At 51.3% G+C, this 16122-nt stretch overlaps 1 protein-coding gene across 10 annotated transcripts in view; it reads right to left on the bottom strand.

Annotated features, from left to right (window-relative positions):
- Positions 1–16122, bottom strand: part of TTLL5 (tubulin tyrosine ligase like 5) — a 276403-nt gene that overhangs the window by 46337 nt on the left and 213944 nt on the right. For all 10 annotated transcript variants that reach the window (XM_055131147.1, XM_055131139.1, XM_055131146.1 and 7 more), the window contains one exon: positions 13719–13933. In XM_055131147.1, coding sequence (XP_054987122.1) covers positions 13719–13933 — 215 coding nt within the window. The remainder of the gene's footprint in view (positions 1–13718; positions 13934–16122) is intronic.

Genomic DNA, 16122 nt, shown 5'->3' on the forward strand with positions numbered 1-16122 from the left:
GGCAGGGCCAGGGGGAAGGGACTGTGCCAGGGGAGTGCAGCCAAGAGAAGGCTGGAGACAGAGAGAGGACATGTGCCAAAGAAAGGGATTCTCACTCAATTTACCGGGCACTGCAAGCCTTCCAAGGGCTCAAGTCTAAAGAACTCGAGAGGGGCCAGAGGGACAGGATGGCAGGCGCAGTGCTTGCCCCGCACGTCACCAACTTGGTTTTGATCTCTGGCGCCCCCCCCAGGGTACTCTGAACCTGCCAGGAGTGACCCCTGAATGCAGAGCCAGGAGTAAGCCCTGACCATCGGCTAATGCTAAGGGCTCACCTACAAAACAAAACAATACGAAACAAAGATCTCAGTGATGAAATTCTGAAATGTGTGTTCAGTCCGTTCGAGGAGCCTATTTATTTCTCCATCTCTTTTCCTTTCTTAGGCTTTGGGACACACCTGGCAGTGCTCAGGGCTTACCCCTGGCTCTGCCCTCAGAGCCTGCATTTGGCAGTGCTCTGGAGACCATGTGCAGTGTTAATGATCAAACTTGGGTCAACTGCGTGCAAGGCAAGTGCCCTACCTCCTGTACTATCACTTTGGCCCCTGGAATCTATTTCTTTAAAAAACTGAATCAACTGAACAGTGTAAAATTCCACCTTGTTCTGCTTGTGTAGACTGCTTTTTTCCTTTCAAGAACAAATTTAGATGTTTTATATCTTCCAAAACATTATCTTTTATCTGGTATTTAAAAAGTTTAGTAGCATATAACTGTTCAGTTTCTTAGATTTTTTTTTTTTTTTGGTTTTTGGGTCACACCCAGCGATGCACAGGGGTTACTCCTGGCTCTGCACTCAGGAATGACTCCTGGCGGTGCTTGGGGGACCATACGGGATGTTGGGGTTTGGACCCGGTTCGGCCGCATGCAAGGCAAACGCCCTACCCGCTGTGCTATCACTCCAGCCCCTCTTAGAATTTCTTAATCTCTTTTAGTTCTACGTTTCACACCTTTTCCTTTATTTTCTTATTTTTCTGCCAGAATGGTGTTGACTTTCTCTTTCCTTTACCCAGACTCAATAAAGTTTCGAATTTAATGACTTTTATCATTTGCTTTTATATTGCCCCTCTTCTTGACTTCCTTTGATCTGTTTTCTTAACTTTGTTTTACTGACCCTTTCCTACTTTCCAAAGATGAAAGCGTAGTTCAGGTATGACAACTATGTGGCATGCATATTCCCTGCTCATCCCCCTCCCTGTCGGCTACAGATAGGAAAGCTCTCTTCCTCAACCATCCAGCAAAGCACTCTTTACTCCTGAGCTCATGATGCTTATTTTTTGTTTGAGTTTGCAGTGCGGGGATGGAACCCAGTGCCTCTCACACAGAGGAAAGCCCTCCAACTCTGAGTCACAAACTTAGTCCTGGCATCCTTTCGATTTTACATGACAATTAGCTGAAGCCAGTGGACCAGCACCAAGCTGCTGTTGGAATCTTCAATCTTCTAACATCTTAACAATGAAAAGAACTAAGATTACAAGCTTGCCTTTTAGTACATCTTTGACTCATTTCAAGTGTTTTGATGTGTGCAATTACTTTTTTTTGGGGGGGCCAGGGCGGGGTGGAGGGCGCCATGCCTGGCAGTGCTCAGGGGTTACTCCTAGTGGTGCTTGGTGGATCTTATGGAGTGCTGGGGATCGAACCCAGGTCAGCCATGTGCAAGAAAAATGCTGTATCTGTTGTACTGTTGTTCTGGCCCCAGCAATTACTTTTTTCCATACATTTTCAGCTTTATGGTGGTTATACTGACATTTAAAAAAATAAACCCATAAACCCAAAACAACAACCCCAGAAGGCATCTGCTGTTCACTGCTCCATCACCCAGGTGCGTCTTGCCTCTACCCACCAGCACGGAGCCTAGCCCAGTGAAGGGAGGCACACACACGCGACCTTCAGCCCATTACGGGCCCACACCACACGGCTGCCAGGAGGTCAGGCGGCAGACTGACCAGACAAATTACACGCTGCTCAGTCATTCCTCCTATCATTCTGTGAGGACAGACAGAGAACACAGAGAAGAAACTTCAGTAGAATCCCTCACCATCTTCAAGGGGTTAACTGAAAAAAAAAACTTGCCCCTAGCCCAGCAAGAACACTAGAAAACCAAGGAGGGGAAACGCGTAGAAGCCCACTGTGCTCAATGCGTAAGAACATTTTCACCAAAGACATGACACCAATAAGCCCTCTGACAGTGTCTTCAGTGACACTATGAGGAGGCTGTTTCCATGACCGCAAATAAATGGTGGCACAGGGAGTTGGCAACGCACAAGAATGAGAGTTGAAATGAAAAGAACTAGTTAGAAATGACATTAATGAAGAGCACGGTAGATTCTATAAAAGTCAATAGAAGCTCTGAACAGCAGAATAACAACAGCTGAGCAAAAGATCAAAGCGCTCCAAGATGAGGAGGAGGAAATAGCGAGCAAACTTCAGGAGGTAGAAAATAGTCTGAAAAGAAATGAGCAGCATACCAGAGACCTATGGATGAGTCAGGAGGAACAATATAAAGATCACTGGAGTCCCTGAAGAACAGGAAGGCAAACGTGATGAACAGCAGTTAAAGAAATCATTGAGAGAGACTCAGCAGTGAATCCCGGAAGACAGCAGCTCACCGGAGATTTCTCCGGACCCCGTACTGAGCCGATTTCACCGGGGCACCACAGATGGAGTGGATGTGCCCTCCTTGCCCACTCCAGATGGAGCCCCGGTGGCCACAAGATTCCAGAAGAAAAACCCAGGTATGTGGGACCAGAGACTGAAGACTCCAGCCACATGGCAGTGGCGGGGATGGGCCGCCTCTTCCCGTCTCTCCAGTCCTTATGGGTCCTGGTGGTCACGTCCACAAACTGACATTTCGGTGCGTTAAGGACTCCCAAATGAATCTCAAAATGGATTAGCTCCCTACAGAGATGTCTCTGGACCCCAACCATTTACAATTTTAGAATTCCAGGAGCACACACGGCTGCTTTAGTGGCCGTGCGATCTCTCATGATATTCATAAGATGCAGTAGAAAATAAATGATCTAGCATCTACCTGTGGCAGGCAGGCCTGAATGGTGGTGGAAAAAATTCGAAATAATGGTGTGGGAAGGTGTAATGGTGGTGGGATTGGTGTTGAAATATTGAATGTAATCAATTAATGTGAACAGCCTTATGAAAATAAAATTTAAAAATAAAAACAAAAAGAAATCATTGATAAGAATTTCCCAGAGTTGAGGATTATAGGCACTGAGGTCCAGGAGGCCTCAGGGGTCCCCGTGAAAAACAGATCCAGGTAGGAAACTTCAAGACACATTACTCTCAAAATGAAAAAATCCAAACATAGAGACAGAATATTGAAAGCAGCAAAATCAAAAAAGGAACTTATACCCAAACAAAAGTCCCTAAGATATACAGCCGATGTGTCAAATGAGACCATAACCCAGAAGAATATGCAAGGACATAGTATAAAAACTTAATGAGATGAACGCCTAACCAAGAATACTCTATCCAGCTAGACTATCACTCATATCTGAAGGAACTACACAGAGCTGCATGGACGGGCAACAGCTTAGGGAATTCATGGCCTTAAACTCAGTTTTGCAAGAAGCATGAAAAGAGCTCCTGTAGAGGACAGGAGAAGCTTCCCATCACGTGGTATTGAGCAAGGCACTCACTAACGGTGCAAAAGGTTACCCTCTACTCCATTAAGAAAGGCTAGAAACATAGCAATTGATCATGAGAAATTTACTTTTATTACCTTTTTTCCCTGACAATTCTATTTGCTATTCCTTTAAGTTCTATTGGAGCAAACAGTATGGAATGGAATAAGTTTAAAAAAAAACCCAAAACTTAAGGGTCTTTGCACTAAGATGATTCTGATGCATGAATACACTGAAAGGATCCCCCTGTCTAGTAACACACCATCATTTCACACAGTTTTGTGTGTAGCACGTTTAAGTTCTACTCTTAGTTCATTTCAAGAACACCTCTTAGTTCACTGTTACTGTCAGTGTCATCCCGTTGTTCAATGACTGCTCGAGCGGGCACCAGTAACGTCTTCGTTCATCCCTGGCACGTGCTAGTGTAGCCCAATGGTGTCTGTTTGCTCCAGGAACATGAAAAGCACATTGTTGTTACTGTTACTGTTTTTGGCAAATCGAATATGTCACGGGTAGCTTGTCAGGCTCTGCCGTGCAGGCTCCTCTTTTCTATCAACCACAATTCCCATGTTTCATACTAGACCTTCTTATCTGATATGTCTGATTATGAAAATGTAGTACCTTTATACCACTTCCCAGGCCCTGGCCACCACTTTTCCATTTCTAGGACTTAACTTATGCTAAGTTATTGACTTGAGATTTTATTTATTTTTTATTTTTTTTATTAGTTTATTTTTAATTAGAGAGTCATCGTGAGGGTACAGTTACAGATTTATACATCTTTGTGCTCATGTTTCCCCCATACAAAGTTCGATAACCCATCCCTTCACCAGTGCCCATTCTCCACCACCAGTAAACCCAACATCCCTCCCCCCTCCCCAGTCCCGTCTCCCCCCACCCCACCCTGCCACTATGGCAGGGAATTCCCCTTTGTTCTCTCTCTCTGATTAGGTGTTGTGGCTTGCAATAAAGGTGTTGAGTGGCCATTGTGTTCAGTCTCTAGTCTGTATTCGGCCTGCATCACCCTTCCCCCACATGACCTCCAACCACATCAAAATAACTTTTTAAGGTTGTGCCGGTGCTGGCTCTCTGAGGTTACACAGGGCTGGCTCTCTGAGGTTACACAGGGCTGGCTCTCTGAGGTTACACAGTGCTGGCTCTCTGAGGTTGTGCAGGGCTGGCTCTCTGAGGTTACTCAGGTGCTGGCTCTCGGAGGTTGCACAGGTGCTGGCTCTCGGAGGTTGCACAGGGTTGGCTCTCTGAGGTTACACAGGTGCTGGCTCTCTGAGGTTACTCAGGTGCTGGCTCTCTGAGGTTACTCAGGTGCTGGCTCTCTGAGTTTACACAGGGCTGGCTCTCTGAGGTTACACAGGGCTGGCTCTCTGAGGTTACACAGGTGCTGGCTCTCTGAGGTTACACAGTGCTGGCTCTCTGAGGTTACTCAGGTGCTGGCTCTCTGAGGTTGCACAGGGTTGGCTCTCTGAGGTTACTCAGGTGCTGGCTCTCTGAGGTTACTCTGGTGCTGGCTCTCTGAGGTTACACAGTGCTGGCTCTCTGAGGTTACTCAGGTGCTGGCTCTCTGAGGTTACTCAGGTGCTGGCTCTCTGAGGTTACACAGTGCTGGCTCTCGGAGGTTGCACAGGGTTGGCTCTCTGAGGTTACACAGGGCTGGCTCTCTGAGGTTACGCAGGGCTGGCTCTCTGAGGTTACTCAGGTGCTGGCTCTCTGAGGTTACACAGTGCTGGCTCTCGGAGGTTGCACAGGGTTGGCTCTCTGAGGTTACACAGGGCTGGCTCTCTGAGGTTACACAGGTGCTGGCTCTCTGAGGTTACTCAGGTGCTGGCTCTCTGAGGTTACTCAGGTGCTGGCTCTCTGAGGTTACTCTGGTGCTGGCTCTCTGAGGTTACACAGGGCTGGCTCTCTGAGGTTACACAGGGCTGGCTCTCTGAGGTTACACAGGGCTGGCTCTCTGAGGTTACACAGGGCTGGCTCTCTGAGGTTACACAGGGCTGGCTCTCTGAGGTTACTCAGGTGCTGGCTCTCTGAGGTTACACAGGGCTGGCTCTCTGAGGTTACACAGGGCTGGCTCTCTGAGGTTACACAGGGCTGGCTCTCTGAGGTTACTCAGGTGCTGGCTCTCTGAGGTTACACAGGTGCTGGCTCTCTGAGGTTACACAGGGCTGGCTCTCTGAGGTTACACAGGGCTGGCTCTCTGAGGTTACACAGGGCTGGCTCTCTGAGGTTACACAGGGCTGGCTCTCTGAGGTTACACAGGGCTGGCTCTCTGAGGTTACACAGGGCTGGCTCTCTGAGGTTACACAGGGCTGGCTCTCTGAGGTTACTCAGGTGCTGGCTCTCTGAGGTTACACAGGTGCTGGCTCTCTGAGGTTACACAGGGCTGGCTCTCGGAGGTTGCACAGGGCTGGCTCTCTGAGGTTACACAGGGCTGGCTCTCTGAGGTTACACAGGGCTGGCTCTCTGAGGTTACACAGGGCTGGCTCTCTGAGGTTACACAGGGCTGGCTCTCTGAGGTTACACAGGGCTGGCTCTCTGAGGTTACACAGGGCTGGCTCTCTGAGGTTACTCAGGTGCTGGCTCTCTGAGGTTACTCAGGTGCTGGCTCTCTGAGGTTACACAGTGCTGGCTCTCGGAGGTTGCACAGGGTTGGCTCTCTGAGGTTACACAGGGCTGGCTCTCTGAGGTTACACAGGGCTGGCTCTCTGAGGTTACTCAGGTGCTGGCTCTCTGAGGTTACTCTGGTGCTGGCTCTCTGAGGTTACACAGGGCTGGCTCTCTGAGGTTACACAGGGCTGACTCTCTGAGGTTACACAGGGCTGGCTCTCTGAGGTTACTCAGGTGCTGGCTCTCTGAGGTTACACAGGGCTGGCTCTCGGAGGTTACACAGGTGCTGGCTCTCTGAGGTTACTCAGGTGCTGGCTCTCTGAGGTTACACAGGGCTGGCTCTCTGAGGTTACTCAGGTGCTGGTGACTTGAGATTTTAAATGAGCTTCCTCCTTAAGTGACACCATGCAGAGCCTGCCTCTCTCTGGCTGGCTTGCTTCACTCAGTGCAATGTCCTCAAAGTTCAACCACTTTATTGCTCGTGGCAGGATTTCCTTCTTTCTCTGGGCTGAGTAATATTCCAGAACATAGACGCATCTTTATCCATTCACTCGCTGATAGATTACCTCCATATCTTGACTACTGTAAATAATTCTGCAATGAACATAAAAGTGCAGACTTTTCTTCAATATCCTGTGCTCCTGCCTCTGGATATGAAACCTGGAGGGTTTCAGAAGTAGGGCTGATGTACCACACGGCATATCTGCTTTTAGTCTCCGAGGACCCTGCAGCTGTTTTCTATAGTGGTTGTACTGATTTACATGGCCACCAACAATGCACATGACTCCCGTTTCTCCATGCCCTCACCAACACTAACTTCCGGCGTGCTCAGGCCATCTTTCAAAAGCTGGCTTAAGTTCCCATCCCGTCTTCTAAACAGGGCTTTACAGACTTCAATAGTAAGTAAAAAGGAAGCGAGGGCAGAAATACCCAGCAGTTATAATACTCTTTTGTACAACCACTCAAACATCCCAGCAGGCGGGGATAAGAAGGAACATGTTTGGAGGAATTGGTGAGATGGTACACAGGTAGGGCACTTGCCTAGCACACGACTGACCTGGGTTCAATCCCTGGCATCCTATCTGGTCTCCCTGGCACTGCCAGGCATGGTCCTGACGGCAGAGCCAGGAGTAGGTCCTGAGCAGAGCGGAGCATGGCCCGTCATCCCCATAACTCCCACACTCCACACAAAAAAAGGGAATATTCTGGGACGCAGGGATGTCTAGAATCCTGTCCTATGTATGATGCCGATATGCTTACATCCTGCGCCACACCTCTGTTCTAGATGCTTCAGGACTGAAATCCCATGACTACATACTACAGAAATCCACAATCTAGAAAACCCTATGCTTCACAAAGGACATGTCCCAGATCCCATCACAGTTCCTGGAATGAACGTGGAATGAAAGGCAGACAGGCTGAGAGAAGGCGGTTAACCTATACAGGGCACCTTCTACACTCACATCCAGAACCCAGGTTAGGGGCCTGGGAATGGTTTACTGGTGGAACACCAGCTGACAGCAGAAGGGCCACGAGTTCGAGCCCTGGCACCAGCTCACACTGCTGAGGGCGACCCTGGGCCTCACACACACAGGGCATATATTCTACTACGGAGCCACATCCCAGGTGGTCTCTGGCACACCGCCACCCAGGGCGACCCCCGGTGAGCATCACAACAGGGGCACAGGCACTGGGATGCAGATGTGTGACCCCAGGCGCAGGATAAGAGCAGCAAGAGGGGCGGGGAAGAGCCTGCAACTGGACAGTTAAAGCTCCAGATCACTTTGCCTCACTTTAACGGCTCATGTGTTTAAAGCAAAAGCACTGCTAAGTTAATCATTACTCATTCTGACCTAATGGCATGCATGCATCAGGTTATAACACAATAACAGAAAGCTAATATCCCAACATGTTAGTGATTGAAGGTTCAACGGGATTTTTGTCTGTTTGCTTTTTGGTCATACCTGGCAGTGCTCAGGGCTTACTCCTGGTTCTGTGCTCAGCGATCACTCCTGATCTCTCTGGTGGGGCTGAGGGGACCATGTGTGGTGCTGGGAATAGAACCCGTGTACAACGCAAGTGCCCTACCAACTGCACTATTTCTTTGGGCATCAGGATTTTTATTATATAAAAATTTTCTTTACTTTGCAGGTTGGAATCAAATGCTGAGCCCCATACACACAGGACATATATTCTATTATGGTGCCACATCCCAGAGTATTTACTTTCCACGTATGAAATCCTGAATATAATCCTGATAACCAACTTTTGTTACTGAACCAAGCTAATGACAGGTCATTTTTGAAGAGTTTTGTTTTTATTGGGGGTGTGGGTTGGGAGCCACACCCAGCAGTACTCAGAGGCTACTCCTAGCTCAGTGCTCAGGGATCATGCCTGGTGGTGCTCAGGGGACCATATGCAGTTCCAGAGATTGAAATGGGTTCAGCTACAGGTCAGGCAAGTGCCTGACTCTTTCTACTATCTTTGGCTCTTTAATTTTGCGATATGGTCTAGAGATATTTGGCATCAGTTGGCCCATTAGTATATTGCAGGGAGCCAAAAAAACTTAAGATCACTCAAGAAGCTTGATATAAGAAATCTTAATCCATAGAGAACCTAAAGAAAACCCTATCAGAGCCCTGAGCCACTATTTCTATTGCAACCCTCAATTCTTTGGATCTAGATATTCTAGCTAGATTTCCCGACTTTGAAAGAGGTCAGGGCACCATTGCAAAGGATGCGGCACTGGAAAATGCGGCACCATTGGAAAGGATGAGTAAAGAGAGGCTTCTAAAATCTCAGGGCTAGGATGAATGGAGATAGTACTGAGACCGCTCGAAAATCGACAATCAATGGGATGATGATGATGATGAGGTATTCTTGGTTTTTGCCTACGGTAGCTGTTTTCATGTATCATTTTACTATCCTGGCCCTGGGGCAGGAGAGATAGTACAGTGGGCAGGGTGCCTTGGCATATGTCTGAGCTGGGTTCAAGTGCCAGCATTGCATATGGTCCCTTTAGCCGTGCCAGGAATGATCCCTGAGCACAGAGTAAACCCTGAACAGGGCCAGTGTGTGGCCCCCCAAAACAAACCCAGAAAAAGAACAAATCCCCATTCCTCGGCCCCCCCACCCCACCCTAACCCCCTGACCCTTCCTTAAGTATTTTCCTGCCCCGACCGCTGAGTGCCTTCCATCCTACCACTGCCACTGACGAGAGTCAGTCACACCGACTGGGGCTTGGTGCTGCCACGCACCTGCCTCCACTGCCCCCAGGCTCAAGCAGCACTGTCTTGGGTGCTGACAGGACCAGCAGTCACCAGCACCTCCACGGCCCAGAACGGCCTAGAACCTGCCCAAGGGAAGGTGAGCCCAGCCTGCCTTTTCCAGAGAAGCACTTCAGCGAAGTCTGGAGCTGTCTAGCAGGTTTCTTTCTCCAGCGAAGGCCCACGCACGGCTCTGCCCCCTGCCCTTCTAAACGCATTCCGAGACTGTGAGTGTGACTCTTGTCCCCGGCAAGCCTGAACCTCAGGGTCCTTTCTTCCTCTTTCCTGGAGAGTGCGGTTTGGAGTCATTGACCAGAAGCGAGAGCTCCCATGCGCGGAGCGTCTCCGAGGCTGTCCTCCTCCGGGGTGCAGCCGAGCGGTTCAGAGAAATACCACAAATAGTTGTGAGAGGGGGATCGGCAGCGGGCCCTAAATTATGAAGTGTTGCAAACGTTAGAAAGGAAAATCAAGGCAGGCTACTGGCGCTGTGGGAAAGGTAAAAACAATCCTAAATCATTCCCTTCATAAAATTGATAGATGAGATTTCACTGAAGGAAATACACGAATTTGAGAATGATTGCAAAGAAGTGCTCAGGGCAAGAAGGGAGTGTGTGGGGAAAGTGGCTGTAAAGCATCAGGATTGAAAAAGAAATGTGCCCATAAAAAAAATAAAAAAGAAAAGGAAAGAAAAGCCTTCAATAGACTAGACAGAGAACAAACTATTTTGGTTAATTATTCCGTGGGGACGGTGGTTTTTGCTTTAGAGATGGGAAACTGGAGCCTTCGGAGGGAAAGTGACGTGCATCGGAGCAGGATGCAGTAGGCCTCCACGGCCCCCTGATGTTCAGCAACGCCTGCACCCACTCCAAACGACGGTCCATCTCTCCTGACTTACTGTTCCCCAAACTCAATCCCTCAAGGACACGCAAACGGCTTCTACCGTTCCCCAACGCCAGCTTCTGTGCCAGGGGAGGTCCGCGGCTCCACCCCCAAACAGAGGCATGGCACGGGCCAGAGCTCGTTACTGATCCCCACTTGCTGCATCTCCCGGGGTGCCAGCGGCGTTCCTGAGCATGACTCAGTCTCCCTCGTCATAACCGAGGGTTCCCGAACTCTCTGACCCAGTGTGGGAGGAAAGACACATTCAGCGCCCAGCAAGTGAAGCAACTCATCCGAAGGGTGAAAGTGGAAAAATGAAAATGTCCCAACACGCCACCTGATCGTCGGCCAGAAGACCTGGTGCTGACTGAGCACGTGCTCCCCGGCAGGCAGTGACCCTGTGCTTGGCCTGCATTAAGTCGCTTCTTCCCCTTGGCAACCCAACCAGGCACCATTTCTCCCCACTTTAAAATAGAAAACAGCATCACATGAGTGTTTGGCACCTTGTGAGGCTGGAGAGGAATAAGAACTAATTACCCAATCCGTATCGACCAATTCCCAGGATCCTGGTGTCCGTGACCATGAAGAGTCTGCTCTGGAGTCATGTGCCAAGAACAGCTTTCGAGTGCGGCATATTCTTTTTGCTGCTGTTATTGTTTGGGGGCCACACCTGGAGACACTCAGGGGTTACTCTTGGGTTACTCTGTGCTCAGGAATCACTCCTGGCAGGCTCGGGGGACCATACGGGCTGCGGGGACTGAACTCGGGTCAGCCGTGTGAAAGGCAAGCACCTTACTCGCTGTACCACTGCTCTGGTCCCCCTAATGCAGTATATCCTTGGTATATCATGGCAACAGAAGTTGTTAATGACTCGGCTGTTAACAGTTGGGAAAATTTGGTCTAAATATTTTTATACCATCTTCAGTGGTTTTTTTCCCCCCCTGTAAATCTGAAATTAATTAAAAAAAAATAGAACTTTATCTGGAAACTTCAGAGAACGAACTAGTCATAGAGCCAGTTCAGATTAAAACAATGCTATTCTTTTTCCTCGGAGTCAGGAGAATATTAGGAACAGTGAGATCCGCTCCCAACGCCCCGGCTTCACAGGTCCACGTTCCCTCTACAGAGATGCTGTTCGCGCGTCCGCTGGTGCAAGCTCACTTGGCTTCACGGACTTGTGCTAGGGTTTTAAAGGCAAACTGGAAACTATTTCCTGGAACAGCGCCTCACAGCATGCCTTTTGATACTTGGATTATATTTCTTAAATTCTGAAGAAATCTTGTTTTTTTCCCCCCTTCTGTGCATTTTTGGTGCTGAGCTGTTTCCGGTTTTCCCACACTCCTGCCTGTCAGAGCACAGAAACCACAAAAATGCAGCCCAGTGAAGTCTGCCCACTGAGCTGCAACTCCACCTCGGAGGCCGGAGCGTGCTGGCGGCGTGCGCCCGGGGCAGGGAGGGGGGTGGTCTTCTCTGCCGGGCCCCGCATCTGCGTGGGGAGCCTTGGAGCCTCCGAGAACCAGCACGAACCTCGGGGGACTGGGAACGACGACAGCACCCGCACACGGGGACACAGAGACGCGTCCACACCTGTCTCGCCTCCCCGACTTCCTAACAGTGGCCCAGAGCGAGAGGCCACTGCTGACACGCTGAGGGCGGGCGGAGTGTCCCACGTACGAGGCCTCACTCCTTGCAGGTGTGAGTGTGGCTACAATTTAGCGCCTAGGCCCGATTATCACCCCCATTTCACAAAAGAGGAAACTGAGGCCAAGCGATGACGTCAGCAGCCGCCGTCTGGTTTACAGAGGCTTCCCCCAAACAGTGCTCTCTACTCTTGCTGGAGTAGCTGAACTCAGCTGGAGTGAGCTCCTGGGTCTTTCTATTGTGTTACTGGCCTGATTCCGAGTTGCAGCCCCCTTACCCCCCCACCCCGACTACCACCACGGCAGAGAATTCTTGCAAGCTATTCAGCCAGCCTGTCACCTGTTTCTCCTGGTGGCTGGCACGTAGTAGGCCCCATGTAACTATCTGTGGGATAAATGAATCACGGCAACGGAATTAAGGTCAGAGGGACTGATTTCACCCTGCAGCCAGAAATTGACTTGCCACCCAAGAAGAAAATAAGCCACTGCTTTTGCTGCCTGAGGGCTTCCTCAGGAATCAGATGGGTTTTGTGAAGGGCAGAATGAACGAGGAGCCCTACTCAGAGCAGGGGAAATGCACAAATCTCCGCTGGATGTCAGGCTATTGGGTGATACTCGGAGAATCTTTTTGGTTTGTTTTTGGGCCACACCTGGTGATACTCAGGGATTACTCCTATCTCTGCATTCAGGAATCAATCCTGGTGGTGCTCAGGGGACCACATGGAATGCCGGGGATTGAACTTGGGTCAGTCGCACTCAAGTCCTCAGTACTATCTCTGTAGCCCCAAAGTTTATCACTTTTAAGTGGGAAATGATCAATACCCTTCACTGCTCCCGTTTCTGGGTTTCTGGTCGAGTGGCTGAAACACGGCTGGAGGCGGCCAGGAGGCCCGATCCCTGCAAGCCTGATGCAAGCATGGAGAAGTGTTTTTGAAGCCAGAGAGGTCAACTCTGAAAGGTCTCAAGAGACGCTGGTGCGGTAGAGTCCGCTAACCCAAGCCGAAGGAGCCCACCTCCGCAACTCCGCCCCAGTCCTGCCACTTCCCACGCAGGCGCCCGAAGGAGAGCAGACGGCGGAGGGCACGGTCCTGCCCTTTGCAGGAAACCGAACACGCCTGGTTCTGCAGAACCACCAGGAACAGACCCATCCGGGAGGATGCGGTTCGAGGCTCCAGGCCCCGTGCTCTGGGGCACTGTGAGATGGGCACTTTTTCTATTTTTATTTTCTGAGGGAGGAGGGGACACACGCACCCCTGGCAGTGCGCAGGGATTACTCCTGGCCGTGCTCGGGGACCGTCTGGGATGCCGGAAACCACACCTGGGTTGGCCGTGGTTCTGCAAGGCCGGCGCCCCACCCTCTGCCCTATCATTCCGGGGGGCTTTCGCCAGGAGTGAGTCAGCCCCTCTCCTCCGAATGCAGGGGGCCCAACGGAGCAGAGGCAGTGCCCCCCGCCCCCCGTGCTGCTCCCCACATGGCTGGGCCTCCCTGCTGGCTCAGGAGCAACCAGACGGGGAGGCAGAGCTGCCTCGGCCCCCTCCCCAGCCCTCCATGCGCCCGTCTGCGGCGGGCGGATCTGGCCCAGCTGCCGGGAAGAAAACGCAGAAGAATAGCAAGAAGACGATGAACAGACACTTACTTGGAAGTCCTCTGGGATGCTGCCTTTTTGAGGGCTTGTTTGTGACTGGGTGGGGGCTTGGGGACGAGGGAAGAAGAACCTGGTGGTGGCACCATTTTTTGTGGCAGGGTGGTGGGTTTCTGGCCACTGGAGGTGGCACTTGAAATTCTGCAGCCTGCACCTGTGTTAGCTGTCCATAAGCTGGCGTTAGACAGCGCCTGGCTGCCGAAGATTGCCTAGAGGGGAGGGACAGAAGGAGAGAGGTCAGTGGACGGGCCCTCCCAGCCTGCCGGCATGCGCGTGCGCGGTGCCCTGGAATCCCCGAGGCGAGCAAGAGGCAAAGGGAATCTATTCACCTGGTGCTCGAGGGAGCACGTGAAAGGGAGATCTCTCGGGGTTGGAAGTCAGTGCTGTCTTGGTGAAAGAATATGGGACAGGCCTGTGGGGAGGGTCAAAGGGCGGCAGCACCAGCCCTGAGTTTGTTCCCCTGGCAGTGCATAGCCCCTACACACACACACACACACACACACACACACACACACACACACACACACACACACACACACAGACCCCAGCTCTGGGTGTGGAAGGTATGGCCCCAGAGGCCTCTGGACAATGCTGGGCCTGGGTACCTACTGCCAGGCCAGCACGGCTGGGCGGAGAACCCTCAGGAGTGGCCCCCAGCCCCCCCGAATGCTGTGTGGGAGGCCCAGGATAAACAAGATGAGGAAACACTCTCAAGAAAAAGAAAAGAAGGTGTCTGGGCTAGTCCCCAGGGCACCTGGCTACGTGTGGGTTCACCCCTGTGAGTCCCCAAAGCTTTGGGTTCCTCTCAGTCTTCGTTTCCTTCAGTTGTAAAGTCAACACGAAGGAAACAAAACATCTTCCACTGGGGAGTCACACACGAGGACTGAAGAGGACACGGACTCCAGCCCAGAGGGTGAGGAGGAGAGGCCCCCCGCAGAGCCCAGGGCCCCACCCGACACGGCCCACACAACTGTGGCCCTGGAAATGCCCTGGAAGGGAGACGAGGGCAAGCCACGCCTGCAACAAGCGGGTGAGGACTCGTCCTGTGAAGAGCCGGTCGCCAGCTCGGGCCTGCAACGGAAGGGCAAGGGCAGGGCTTGCCGGGTGAAGCGCCTGTCACCAGTGTGGGCCCGAGACCAAAACCCTGTGACACAGCTGCTGGCCCTTACAGGAGCAAGGAAGCAAAACATCTTCCACTGGGGAGTCACAGTTAACTGATTTCGGAGTTTCTTTGACAAATCCGGGGTCCAGATTTTGTGTCCGTTGGGCTCTGCATTCTGAAAGTATCCAACACGAAGTCATGTTTAGAGACAACTACTGTGACTGAGAAAATCACAGGACTCTTGTGTTGAAGAGATTTCCGGCCACTGATTTTGCAGTGGACAGGTGAAATGTACAGGGAACTGTGGGGAGGTGTTCTTTCCTCGGGGCAGGCCTTGAGAAACTCTCACCTGCTCGGCAGAGGCGTTATTGTTGTCCTTTAGGAAATGTATTTTTTAAAAAAGATATACAAAGACAAACTACTGAGTCGCTGTAAAATATTAACCAAAATTAGGCCGTGGGAGGTCCTATTTCGGGGAAATGTGTCCAAAGGTCCCGGGCAGGACAGAGAGGAACAGGCGGGCAGAAGCTGTCTCTTTCGAGGAGGTCCACAGAGCAAGTGCAGCTGGGGATGTGGCTCTGTGGGAGAGCGCATGCTTTCACGTGGAGGGCCTGGGTGCAATTCCCAGCACTGCAACACCCACGAAACAACAGTGTCACCTCAAAGGCTGACGATCTGAGCAGTTTCTAAGGGACTGACCTGAGACGTTCATGCCGCATACCAGCCCCAGGGCAATGGACCCCACAGGGCCCCATCTGTGACTCAAAGAAAGGGAACAAAGGAACGTCCCAGGCCATGAACAGACAGAAGTGCTGTTCTGCGGTGTGTTCACAGGGGCCTGCAGGCCAGCAGCCTCAAATGTGCTCAGTGAGTCTTTCAGACAAGCACAGGGGGAGCGGAGCTGGCTCAAAGACCCCCGCTCCTGCCACCATGCTCCCCACATCCGAGGGCTCCACGCGTCAGGGGGAGGGAAGGAGGCAGCACGCTGGGGCACAAATGGCTTCTTTCCCCCCACTACATGCCCGTAATGGGGCTCCATGGTGAGGAGGGTCTGAGCTGTGGGGAGGAGAGTGGCGAGTGAACGTGGGCTGACGTGTCCTTTGACTGCAGAAATACACGCACTGGGGGAGGAGGGAAGCAGGATAAGCGGCTAGTGAAAGAGTTCTGGGAACACAGAGATTCTTCATCATGGAGCAAGGGAGCCGTCATCAGGAAGAACACCCGTTCACTAAAGGCTGCAGGGTGACAGCGGAAACACGGGGTCACATGCGTGGAGAGGTCTCTCCTTCCTTGCTT

This window comes from Sorex araneus, chromosome 3, assembly GCF_027595985.1.
Source record: "Sorex araneus isolate mSorAra2 chromosome 3, mSorAra2.pri, whole genome shotgun sequence".
Lineage (NCBI taxonomy): Eukaryota > Metazoa > Chordata > Mammalia > Eulipotyphla > Soricidae > Sorex > Sorex araneus.